The 12,669-nt window shown below is 44.8% G+C and overlaps 1 protein-coding gene across 1 annotated transcript in view; it reads right to left on the bottom strand.

Annotated features, from left to right (window-relative positions):
* Positions 1-12,669, bottom strand: part of SLC2A4 (solute carrier family 2 member 4) — a 304,157-nt gene that overhangs the window by 61,986 nt on the left and 229,502 nt on the right. Inside the window, exon 7 of the mRNA XM_044077041.1 lies at positions 11,971-12,158. Coding sequence (XP_043932976.1) covers positions 11,971-12,158 — 188 coding nt within the window. The remainder of the gene's footprint in view (positions 1-11,970; positions 12,159-12,669) is intronic.

Raw genomic sequence — 12,669 nt, 5'->3', positions numbered from 1 at the left:
TTGACACAGATTGATCATGGCGTCTCTGGTTTGTAGGAATAGATGCCTGGTGGTGGCAGAAAGGAGCCAGTCGTCCAGGTACAGAAAGACTTGGAATCCCTGATGTCTCAAGTGAGCCATTACCACTGCCATGCATTTGGTAAACACCCTGGGGGCTGTGGTGAGACCAAATGGCAGGGTGCGAAATTGAAAATGACTGGCTCCCAGCCAGAAGCATAAATGACTTCTGGATGCCCTGTCCATCTTTATATGGTAGTAAGCATCCATTAGGTTGATGGAGCACATCCACACTTCTTTTCCCAACAATGGGAGAATAGATTGCAACGTGACCATTGGGAACTTGGACTTCTTTACATGGGTGTTCAATCTGCTGAGATCCAAAATGGGTCTCAGGTTCCCTGTTCTTTTCGGCACCAAAAAGAATCTGGAGTAAGTCCCTAATCCGATCTGGTCTGAGCAGACAGGCTAAATGGCTCCTTTTTCTAGCAGCTTTAAAACCTCTGAAGCTGCGGAAATCTCTTTGATTGGGTGGAACATCTGGGATTTTTCTGATTGGGGGGAGCTGATGAGAAGGGAATGCGATATCCTCCGGAAATTATTTTTAATACCCATTGGTCCTGAGTTATATTTTGCCAGGCCTTTGGGTATAGTGAAATGTGACCCCCGACTGGCTCTGGAAATGCACAGTCTGGCCTCCCATCAGGAGTGCTGGTAGGGAGAACCATGAAAGGAATTGCGGTCTCCCTAGTTACGTGGACCTCGTCTGCCCCTAGGGCGGAATCTACCAGAATTACCACCCCCACCCCTGCCTCTGGAGGGGGACTCACCTTGTGCATCATGAAAAAATCTCTGCAATTTTTTGAACCACATCTTCCCACCGCTCTGGGTCTTGGGATAAGGCCTAGAGGGTAAGGAAAAATGGACTCCCACAGCAGACAGAGTTTTCCCCTCTTGCTCGCACCTAGTGAGGGTGCCCTTCACCTTGGTTCTGAATAAGGAGGAACCATCGAATGGGGCACTGGTGAACGTAGACTTGAAGGCCTCCGCAAAATTACAGAGGTGCATCCAGGAGTGTCTCCTAAGAGCAACTCCTGAACTCGCTGCCCTATCCGCTCCTTCGACTGCATAAGAGATCAGCCTCATTGAGGAGTTTGCAATAGAGTTGAGGGTAGACATCTGAGCATTGACCTTCTGAGCCACCGCATCAGAAACGTTACCCTGTAGAGTATCTCCAAGCTCTTTCAGGAGATCTCTTTGGAGCCATGTAAAATGAGATAAGTAATTCAGTGACCGCAATGTAAAGGCCGCTGAAGAAAACATACGCTTCCTGTACCGGTCCATGGTCCTAGACTCCTTGTTATGAGGATGGACGGTAGACGAAGTCTCAGCCAGTTCCTTCTTGGTGGCTGCTGCCACCACCATGGCATCTACAGGAACTCCCTTGGATAGAAACTCTTTGTCAGAGGGGGCGGACAAGAGTTTGTTGGGTCTCCTGGGGACTGGTTCCACAGAGTCAGGGGTTTCCCACACCCTTCGACAAACCAGATCTAAAAGCTCGTCGAAGGGTGGAGACACCCAGGAGGCAGAGGGCTCAGAAACACCAACTCCTCCTCGGAGGGAGCTTTGGAGGGCCAGTCACCCCTCTGCTTCAAAATTTCCAGGATGTCAGAGAAAGAGACATCCTCAGAGGATGACTTGGGGGACCCCTCCGATTCCTCAAGGTCGGTGTCTGACGTGAGGGACTCATCTTGGGAGTCAATGTGCTTCCTCTTGCACGTTCTTTTTCTGGGTGGCTCCTCAGGCAAAAACACTGAGGGGCCCTCAGAAATAAGGGGACCACTCATGGGGGTATCCTGAGGCCTTGGATCTCCACTGTTGAAAGATAGAGGGTGATCATAGACCTGCACCGGAGCTGGAGGGGCCAGAGTGTCAGCATTGAATGATGTCACTGAGGACCTGGCCAGTGCACTCCGCATGGCCTCAAAAGCTGGTCCCCCCGGCTCCAAAGATCTACCAGCCGTGGAAGACCTCGGAGCAGAAGGGACAAGGTCCGAAGCCTATGCAGGGGTCAGGCTTCCTTGAGTTGAAGCACTGAGAGGGAGGCTAGGATCCGAAAAGAGACCCAAGGCCTCCCCCTCGGGTCCGACCGAGGAACCTGGAGTCTTGGACCCCGTGGATGGAGCCAATGGGGTCAGAGCTGAAGCCAGAGCCGATAAGCCAGGATGGGCCATCGGAGCCGATCTAGGGACATCTAATGGCGTCAACCACTCTGGCTCCGAAAGCTGAGATTCGATCAGAGGAGGAAGTATCGATGCTGGTTGGGTGACAGGCTCTGGAGCCGACTGGCCTGGAGCCGAAAATTTTGCCAAAACCGGTAACTGGAGAAGTCTCTGCACCACTCTATCTACATCCACATCTGAAAGAGTTCTGGAGGACCTAGAAGATAAGGAGGGAGATCTAGATCTCCTCTCCGAAGGAGACCTACGAGGAGGAGAGACCGGCCTAAAATTTGGAGACCGGCTCCAAACTAGCACCTCCGTAATTGGCTCCGTGGGACTTGGAGCCGAAGCAGATTCGGTCAATATACTAACTTCCTGTGGCTCCGAGGACAGTGGGGCCAAGGATGCCACAGAAGATTTCATTACTTTCTCCAGAGGCTCCGAGGATACAGATGGAGCCAGAGAACACTTTTGTGCCTTAGAAGTTTTAGCCTTAGAGGGAGAGGACTTAAAGCTAGAAGCCCTTCCCAAATCCTCCTTGAAGGAGGGTTTCAAAAGTCCTTTCAAAATTAGTTTGTTCTTCCTCTCCTGAAGAACATGTGGGCTAAATACATGGCAAAAAGTACAAGATTCCTGGAGGTGAATAGCCCCCAGACAGTAAACACAGACAGAGTGTCCATCAGTGATGGACACCTTATAACCACATTTAGAACACTTATTAAAGCCCGAGGGCTTTTGCTCTTTTGCAGCCTTAGACATGATGAAAGAAAAACCAACCATTAATAACAGTACACCGCTGATATATATAAAGCACGGGAACTAGCAAAAACCACAACAGACAAAAACACCAGACCTCTAACTTAGTCAGTCTCAACAGGAAAACACACAGAAAGACTAGGTCCTCTAAATGGTCCTAGCCCGAAGGATAGGTACCTACTAACTAACAAGAAACACTGAAGGGGTGGACTAGGTCCTCTAACTGAAACGGGCCTAGCCCATAGGGGAAACAGTTAGCGGGACACCACAAAAGACAATAATACCAAAAACAACAAATTTTTACCAAGTACACACACACAACACACAGCTATGAAAATAGCTTTTTATTTTTGAAGCAAAAACTGTCAATAAAAACAAAAAAGGTTCTTAGCCACAGCCAAGAGTGAGACCACATCCGAGCTACACGAGAGGCAAACGAGATCTGGGGAAAGGGAGCAGTGCAGCATGGGATACCTTCTTAGCCCAGCCAATTGAAAGACTTCGAGGTAGAGTATGGCCGAGTCGGAGCCAAGGTTCGGCTCCGAACCCACAGGTAAGAATGTAGGTGAGATTGGACTACATAACATCTAGTGTTTCCCGATCTGGATGACTGGCTTTATTGGGACCAACAAAGAACTGTCTTTTAGTAGCCATTGCTTTGGTCCTTTCATAGTTGCAGATCTTAAGGAGTTACTATAAACTGACAGAAGTCTCTTTTAACTACATCTCTAAGGAGTCTGTTCACATAATGAAGACTTTTTATGCTACCATTTCCACAATGGCCATCATGCCTTCCCCCCAAACACCCAATGAACCCATTTCTCCATCCCTGTGTTGAGAACCCACCAGCCCATTCACTGGCTGGGAGGGAGGAGGTGGATACTGAGAGTAGTGACATTATCTGCTTATTTGAACTGATTTTTTTTTAATTGTTGCACTTTGTCTGCTGTAGCATAGACTAGATTCAGACCTGCTGAATCTAGTTCTGTTTGTATAACTCGAGCACTAAACGAGGCCATCTTTTATTGGAGAGGGTTCCCCTGCACCTTATTGGCAGAAGTGTGCAGTTAGAACTCCTCTGATTGAAGGTTGCTGGAACAGGGCTCAGTTTTGAGTTTTTTTATTGATTAATTTGTTTAAATCAATTTGCTCGCATTTGCTACATATGCAGATCCAAGCCATCTGCAGATGTCAGCAAAACTTAAGTAGAATTGTTCACTGTATATTGCACTTTTGAACTGCACTGTTACCATATCACTGCTTATTTTAACTTTTTTTTTTGTTTTGAAATTGTTGGAGTTTGTTTGCTGTAGCATAGACTAGATTCAGACCTGTTGAATCGAGTTCTGTTTGTAAAACTTGAGCACTAAACCAGGCCATCTTTTGTTGGAGAGGGTTCTCTGCACTCTAGTGGCAAGAGTGTGCAGTTAGAACTCATCTGATTGAAGATTGCTGGAAAAGAGATTATTTTTGAGCTTTTTTGTTGGTTAATTTGTTTAGATCAGTTTGTGCTCAATTGATACAAAGCACTGTGTTTGTGCATTGTGGACTGCCAGTGGGCACCATTGGTGGTTATAGATGTAAACACTTCTGCCTGCAAATTTTCCCGTAGTACTGTGTTGGTGCGCCATCTGTGAGTTCTCATGATTATCCCTCACTGACAGGTGATACATTCAGTGAAGCTCCTGAGGTACCAACACAGATCCTGCCCACTAGCCCTTTGTATTTTTTGTTCACTTCTCCTGTCTCTACTTTACATGTTCCTTCCTGTCCTTTCCTTGTTTTCTGGCCGCATCAATTTACCTAGAATTATGGATGGACAATTTCCCACACTTTCTCCAGCCATCCTGGTCACCATGGACATTCTGTGGCAATGTAGCAATTGCTTCATGTATGCTGACAACCCACATCTTCTAGTCCACACAAATTCATTATGTGAAAGATGCATCTATATCAAGAGCTTAGAATCCAGGCTCTCTCACTCACCAGTCAGTAAATCTGATACTAAGCAGGTTGTCAGTGTGCACACCTCACCTCCAGCACCCACCAAACCAATAACACATAAACCTATATATGCGGAGGTGCTTACAAGAAGCTTACCTGAACATCAGAGACCTCCCAAGCACAAATACAAGCACGGTCCATATAATACTTCCTCTGCAGAACGTAGTACACTCCTATAAACAGAGGTGGCTAACTTTACGGCACCTATGCAAATGGAAAATAGGTGCATGACCACCAAATCATACACCAATGCACTGTATGAACACGTACATAAATGCATGGAACTAGCCATACCAAACTGAATAAAGATGCTCTCCTCCAAAAAAAGGAAGCCAGTCTGGTGGTCCCCTGCCATTAACAAACTCTACAACAGAAGGAAGAAACTGTTGCAGAAAAAGGTGAAGTCCCAAGACTGGAAAAACTCCCTTATTAGCCTCAACAAAAAGTTGAAGTCCTTAATCAGAACCTCTAAAGCTAGCTATGAGGCAGAATTGTGGCAGACACTAAAAACAACCACAAAGCCTTCTACAGTTATATTAGGAATCTCCACAGCAATACCCAGATTTGCTCTGAGTTACTACACAATGGTACTTCCTATACTGAGCCAACAGATATTGCCAACATACTGACCGACAGATTCAGTGCCAACTTTACCCCCCCCAAAGGACCAATCACAATACTGGAAGAATGCCAGGCACCCAGCATTACTGCAGCACAAGTTAAAGTTGCATAGTCCAAGGCCAAGAATACAGCTTCCATGGGACCTGACAATATCCCTGGATGTGTTCTACATGAACTACAAAGTGAAATGGTACCACACCAATATGCCCTGTTCAATCACAGCCTCACCTCAGGCTCCCTACAGAATGTCACACTGCTACAGTCATCCCTCTCCATAAAGGGAGAGTGACTACAGACCCTGGGAATTATCGCCCCATTAGCCTGATGAGTCTGATATGTAAGGCTATGGACCTAATTAACAAGGATATAGGGAATCTCCAAATGCTGGATCCCACACAGTTTGGTTTTGTGAAGGGTAGATGATGCCTGCTCAACCTGGTTCACTTCTTTGAGTCAGTCGCCAGAGCTGTGGATGAGGGCAAGGCAGTTCATACAGTCTACCTTGATCTGGTCAAGGCATTTGATACCATTCCCCACTCAGGAATTATTGATAGACTGACCAAACTAAACATCAACCCCTATATCACTAGGTGGGTTGCAAATTGGCTGACAGATAGAACCCATAGTGTGAAAGTAGCAGACTCCAAGTCAGACTGCAGACTAGTCATAAGTGAAGTCCAACAGGGATCTTTCCTGGGTAATCTCCTGTTTGGAATCTAATTCTCAGAAATCCAGGCCAACACAGAGGGACTCTGGCTGACCAAGTTCACCAACAATTGCAAGCTGGGAGTCATTATTTACTCCCCAAGTGATGTAGACATCCTACAGAAAGGCCTCACTGAGACCAACAACTGCTATTGAAACAATGGCCTTAAGCTTAATGCCAAAAAATGTGTTGTCATTTCCTTTGGGAAAAACTCAGTTCCCAATAATTACCACATTGATGGGAGCCCACCAAACACTGAAGGCATTATAAGAAATCTGGGGACACAGGTTCACAGCAACCTCTCCTTCGACCACCACATTGCCACTGCGGACAGAAAGTCCTTCTATGCGACACATCTCATTACTAAGGGTTTTGCATCCAGGAAGAAAGAGGTCATCATCTCTCTCAACTCTTCCCTCATTAGACCAATCATTGAGTATACTGCCCCATTTGGCATGTACCTCACTAAACACCTGGAACAGCTTGAAAGGCTACAAAGAGGATCCTAGGCCTTAAACACATGCCCTACATGAACAGACTATTAAAAACTCCAGCTTTTCTCTGTCTCATATCGTCTATTAAGAGGCGATCTCTGCTTGACTTACAAAGACATGTCTGACCCAGCCCTGTTAGAAATGTTACACCAAAAGAAATATCAATCCCTCCACACCACACACTCCAGGGACCTCAACCTCATTACCACAATCAACAGAACATGCTGGAGGGACAGGTTCATAACCCAGAGACTGCCCATGCTCTGGAATAGACTTCCCATACATGTCAAGCAGAGCACCTCACTGGCCCTTTTCAAGAAAAATCTTGATGAGTGGATGGGAAATAGAAAGTTCACCCTGGGATCAGACCAGTGGGTCTAATTAATAGAGGCACTGGGAACTAATGGTGGCATGATGGCAGGGCATTTCTATGAGCTAGGCTTGTAAAGGCTCCAGGGCCGTTGGCCTAGTACACACCTATGAACCTACGATACCTCAATACAAACAAAAATGATTGACTTCAACAATTGGCTTAGTTTCTGATGTCATTCAAAGGGGAACCAGTACCTGTCCGCATGGGATGACATGGTTGATAGACCTCGATGCTTTGCCAGAGATGGTCATCTGTCACTCATGGGATTTCAGTTACTGGCTAAGGCTGCTGCCATCCCCATAGTGAGTTATACATCAATGCTTTATACAAGCACCTGTACAATTGTATTGACTCTGCTGTACCTGACAGAACCAAAGCAAGATCTTCAAGAAAAAACAAACCTGGCAGTAGAAAACTGCCATAAATAGGCTATACAATAGGAGAAGGAAATTGCTGTCTAAGAGCAGGAAAGAATGGTCTAAAAAACCTGGAAACACTCCCTCCTCAACTTAAACAAGCAAAGACTCCTAGTGACGTCCCCCAAAGCTGACTACGAAACCAAATTAGTTTCCCTAACTAAGGATAACCACAAGGTACTCTTCAGTTACATCCATAACCTCAAAGATAAGGCCCAAATTTGTGCTGAACTCATAGTTAACTGTACTAAGTATAGGTAACCTGTGGATATAACAAACCTGCTGGCTGACAGGTTCAGTGAAAACTTCACTCCCCTGTCCCCACCACATATACCCCAAAGCATCCCAAACACCTGTCCCCTGCCTAGTATCTCTGAGGAGTAGGTCTTAATTGCCCTCTCCAAGGCCAAAAACACAGTCTCTATTGGCCCAGACAACATCCCAGGCTGTGTTCTGTATGGGTTAAAACAGGAATTAGCATCACCATTGAGCATGATTTTCAATCACAGCCTAGGCACTGGCTTTATTCCAGTGGAATAGAAAACAGCTACTGTCGTCCCTTTGCACAAAGGTGGTGTATCCACGGACCCTGAGAACTACAGACCCATTAGCTTGACCAACCTTATCTGCAAAGCCATTGAATGAATAATCATGGACCTTATTAACAAAGATACAGGAAATCTCCAAATACTCAACACCACCCAGTTTGGCTTTGTCAAGGGGAGATCATGCCTGTTAAACTTGGTGGACTTCTTTGTGACAGTCACCAAAACCCTAGAGGAGGGCAAATCTGTGCATCTGGCTCACTGATAGAACTCATACAGTCAAAAAAGGGGACTCCACCTTCTTCAGCAGACCCATAACCAATGATGTTCCACAGGGATCAGTTCTGGGACCACTACTGTTCAGAATCTACTTCTCAGAAGTGCAGGCTAAAACTAAAGGACTGTGGCTAACAAAGTTTGCTTATGACTGTAAACTGGGAGTGATCATTGAAACCCCTAGCAATGTCAACATCCTGCAAGAAGGTCTTAGACTAATAACTGGTGCCAAAGTCATGGTCTTAAACTTATGCAAAAAAATGCATTATCATCCCCTTTGGCAAGGATGACGTTCTTGCAAACTACCACATCAATAGCAATACCCTAAGCACACAGTCTGCTTTGAGAGATCTGGGTACATAGGTTGACAGCAACCTTAACTTTGATCACCATGTCTCCACAGTGGTAAGAAGGGCATTTTATATTGCTCATCTCATAAGTAAGGGCATTTCCTCCAAAAAAAAAGAGGTTATAACCCCCCCATACTCTTCCCTCATCAAGTCAATAGTAGAGTACAATGCTCCCTTTGGTATGTTCCTTTCCGAACACCTGCAGCAACTGGAGAGACCACAAAGGTTCCTTAAGAAGAAAATTCAGGGTCTTCAAGATCTGTCTTATGCTGACAGACTGACATCACTGTCGCTTTACTCTCTGTCATACAGACTGCTCAGAGGTGACCTGTGCCTTGCATACAGAGCAATCTCTGACCCAGTTTTGATGGAAATGCTGCACATTTGCAAGTCAAATGGCACACATGTCACTCGCTCAAAGGACCTTAACCTGGTATGTGACATCAACAGAACTTGCTGGACAGACAGACTTGTCTCACAGAGATTGCCCCACCTTTGAAACAAGATTCCTATTCATGTTAAACAAAGCCCTTTGTTTGCCCTATTTAAGCACAGTTTGGATGATTGTATGGGTAACCAGAAATTCACCCCAGGGATTCCACCTCTGTCCCTCTTGGAAAGGGGCAATAGCGCTGATTTTAGTGTCTGCTTGAACGAGACGCCTTTGGGAACACGGGTTGAACTTGGGTAGGCTTGTATGGGGCCTGGGGCCATTAGCCTAGTAACTTTGTATGATCCTATGCTCCTATGATGGAAGGGCTTTGACCAATCCCTGGCCTTTTGATCCATTCCTGTCTTCCTGTGATCCTATTCCAGAATGGAATTACGCAGAGAACACTTCTGGTTATTCCTGCATTGGTTACCCCATAGCTGCCTTATTATGAAAGGTCAGGTAGGTACTGAGCTTCTAATACCTTCTCCCCCTCCTAGTGGCTGGCTTAAGAATTGACACTTGTAGCATTCCTTCACGTTCTCCTTTCAATTCAGACAATACAGACAGTTCCTGTGTACATCCTGATTACTGATCTGGCAACTGAAAAGAAACTTAGACCTTTTTTTGTATACATTTTCCTCCTCTGCCTGCTGACCATGTAGTCTCAACCGACCAGATGCCCCTTCTTTCCCCACTGGTGGGAAATCTCCAGAATCACTGGTGTGAGAGCCATTCACAGAACAATCACATAGGCAGACACTAGAGTGGTGTGCCATTTGTAGCATGTCAGCTATAAGGGCATTTTTGTTGTGAATGTAGTAACCATTCCACTAATACTGACGTCAGCACATGCATCAGTGCAAAGATTGCCTATGGCATGATGTCCCACATGTGCCAACAAGGGCTACTATCACTGCCTTTGGTGGTCATGCTTATATTCTCCTTGCATCCTGACATTCTTCCACCCTCCAGCAGAGCAACAGTATGAGCTGGCCAGGACTACCTGCCCATAGGATGGTCATGTCGAACCACTAATTGATCTTGGATCATCTCGGATATAGCTATGGCTTAATTCCTCGGTGTCACAAGTACAGGCTTGATCCTAGTATTTTTTTAAATGAACATAACAACTTTTTTGGTGACAAACACTAGGATCAAAATTGACACTTGAGTGGTAGAAAAAACAGAGGAGCACAGAAGCTGAGAATTTCCTCCTAGCCTGGCATGTGACTTCCCTTTGCAACATGTGCCAAGGAGGTGTAGACATACTTGAACACATGGCGCTAGAGAATGCAAGGATTTTGTTCATATGCTTGGCTTTCAGAAGAGGAAACCCCAGAAGTGATCCACTGCAGAGATCCTTCAAAGTCAAACCATTTAATGTGACATAAATCTACAGTTAAAGGGATAGTGTATGACAGAAGAATTTCAAAGAAGCTGAAAAATAAGGTGTACAAAACAGTGGTGCGACCAGCACTATGTGGTACAGAAGCCTGGGCAGTAAATGCAGAGCAGTTGAGGAAGCTAGAGGTGATAGAAATGAAGTGCCTGAGATGGGTGGTAGGAAGTACACTGTTGGACAGATGAAGAAATGAGGAAAGAAGAGCACCAGCCAAAGTAGCTCCAGTTGCAGAAAAGGTCAAGGAGAACAGGTTACATTGGTTCTGGAAAATATGCAGAAAAGTAGAAGATAATCTGGTGAAGAAGATTTGGGACAGACAGGAAGAATCCAAGAGGAAACAAGGGCATTCACTGAAGAGATGAATGGATTGTGTGAGAGGAGACCTGTGACTGTCCAGTAAGGTAGGGGAGTGGCACTGAATCAAGAGAGATGGTGACAGATGACACAGCACCTCACCCCTTGTAGAAACTGGGAGATAGGGAGTTGATGATGATGTTATATGGGTAAGACCAACTAGGCACAATGCCTTTTAAGAGATAACCTAGGGGCACTGGTCTAGTTAAGTGACTTATTCAGAGTTGCACGGTATGTAAGTAGATATTCTTGTAATAAAACTCCAGATCGAGAAGATATCATTTACATTTCATTGCTTTAACCCATTAAACATTTCAAGACTTATCACAGGAAAAGTAAGATTAAGAAGATGATGCTGTCTGATAAAGCATTGTTTTTACGAAATACAGCTTTAAAAAAAAGCAATGGAGAAAGGAAGATCTCCGCTGCTTTTTTTTAAGCTATCTCTCTATGTTAAACTCATTTAACATAGCAAGATAACAGCAACAGAGCTCTTCCATTCTCCGTTGCTGTCCAACACACAGAAAAAAAAAAAAAGACATACTAATGGAAAAAGTCTGGGCGACCGGACCTTTTTCCATTAGTATAAGTCTGATTTACAACGGGCATGCTGACCAATCAGCGTGCATGTTTTGGAATATTAATGGGGGGGGGGGTAGTTGTATAATTCTACATAATTCACTCCCTGTTTTTGAGGTGTGAGTAGTGTAAAATCTTTGCACTTGCCCAGTATCCAAAAGTCTTTAAAATTCTATCTGAGCTTCTTACTACATGACAAACAAACTACGTGGCTTTCTACACAAATATTATAAACACGATAGACTTAAGAAAAGCAGCTGCTAGTCTTTGAGAGATAACTGAATTCTGTCAGTGCATGTGAGTAAGAATCATCAGACAATCATTACAGTGGACTTTATTTTCAGGAACAACGCTCTGGTCCAGCCACACACACAGATTAATAATTGACACGTATGAACTTCGGATTATGCAAACTATCATTTTTGCAAAAGAAACTACTCACTGCATTGATTCCAGACAGCTGCTGAGACAGCTGCAGGGCAATGGCTATTATCATTGGCTGACGGTATATCTTTGATCGGAAAAGCTCTGGGATCGTTACTTTTTTCACCATCTCCATCTGCCTTTTCTCTTCCTTCATCTCTGCTAGTTCATCTGACACATCTTCTCTGCCTGTAAAGCATCTCAGGGCTGTAAAGGTACAAGGAAATGTGTAATTACTCACATGCTTAATTGGAGAGCTGCCATATATAGTACAGAACTATCTGAATGATTGTACATTAGAATTTCCAACCCTGTGCTCCATTTATCCTGTACCAAATGTGCAGGCAAAACTAAAGCAGGTGTGTCCATGTATCAGTGTGGAAGGAGTGTACCCACTGTGTTTGAGAGTGCAGGGAAGGCTCTACAGCTGTATTCTGTAAGGCATATTTTTATCTACTAGGAGGTTTACATGTAGCAGTGAAGGGGATTATAACCAAGATGATTAGTTCTGGCACAAAATGTTCAGAAATGGATGATGTATGTGTTGAAAACCAAACAGATGTAGGCCTGTAAATGTCACTTTCATTCCAATGAAGATAATAGAAATTATTCTGACTGTGGCAGGGTGGGGCAGTTTCTTTGTTTTTTTTCTTGGCCCCTTATTTGTGCTCCCAGCTGACCATCAGTTGCTTATTAGGGCTACTACTATTGCCCCATT

This window comes from Protopterus annectens, chromosome 7.part0 (assembly GCF_019279795.1).
Source record: "Protopterus annectens isolate FY-2018-M chromosome 7.part0, PAN1.0, whole genome shotgun sequence".
In the NCBI taxonomy this organism is placed as follows: Eukaryota; Metazoa; Chordata; order Ceratodontiformes; family Protopteridae; genus Protopterus; species Protopterus annectens.
Note: the sequence above shows the minus strand (reverse complement) of the source record. Positions and strands in the feature narration are given on the sequence as shown.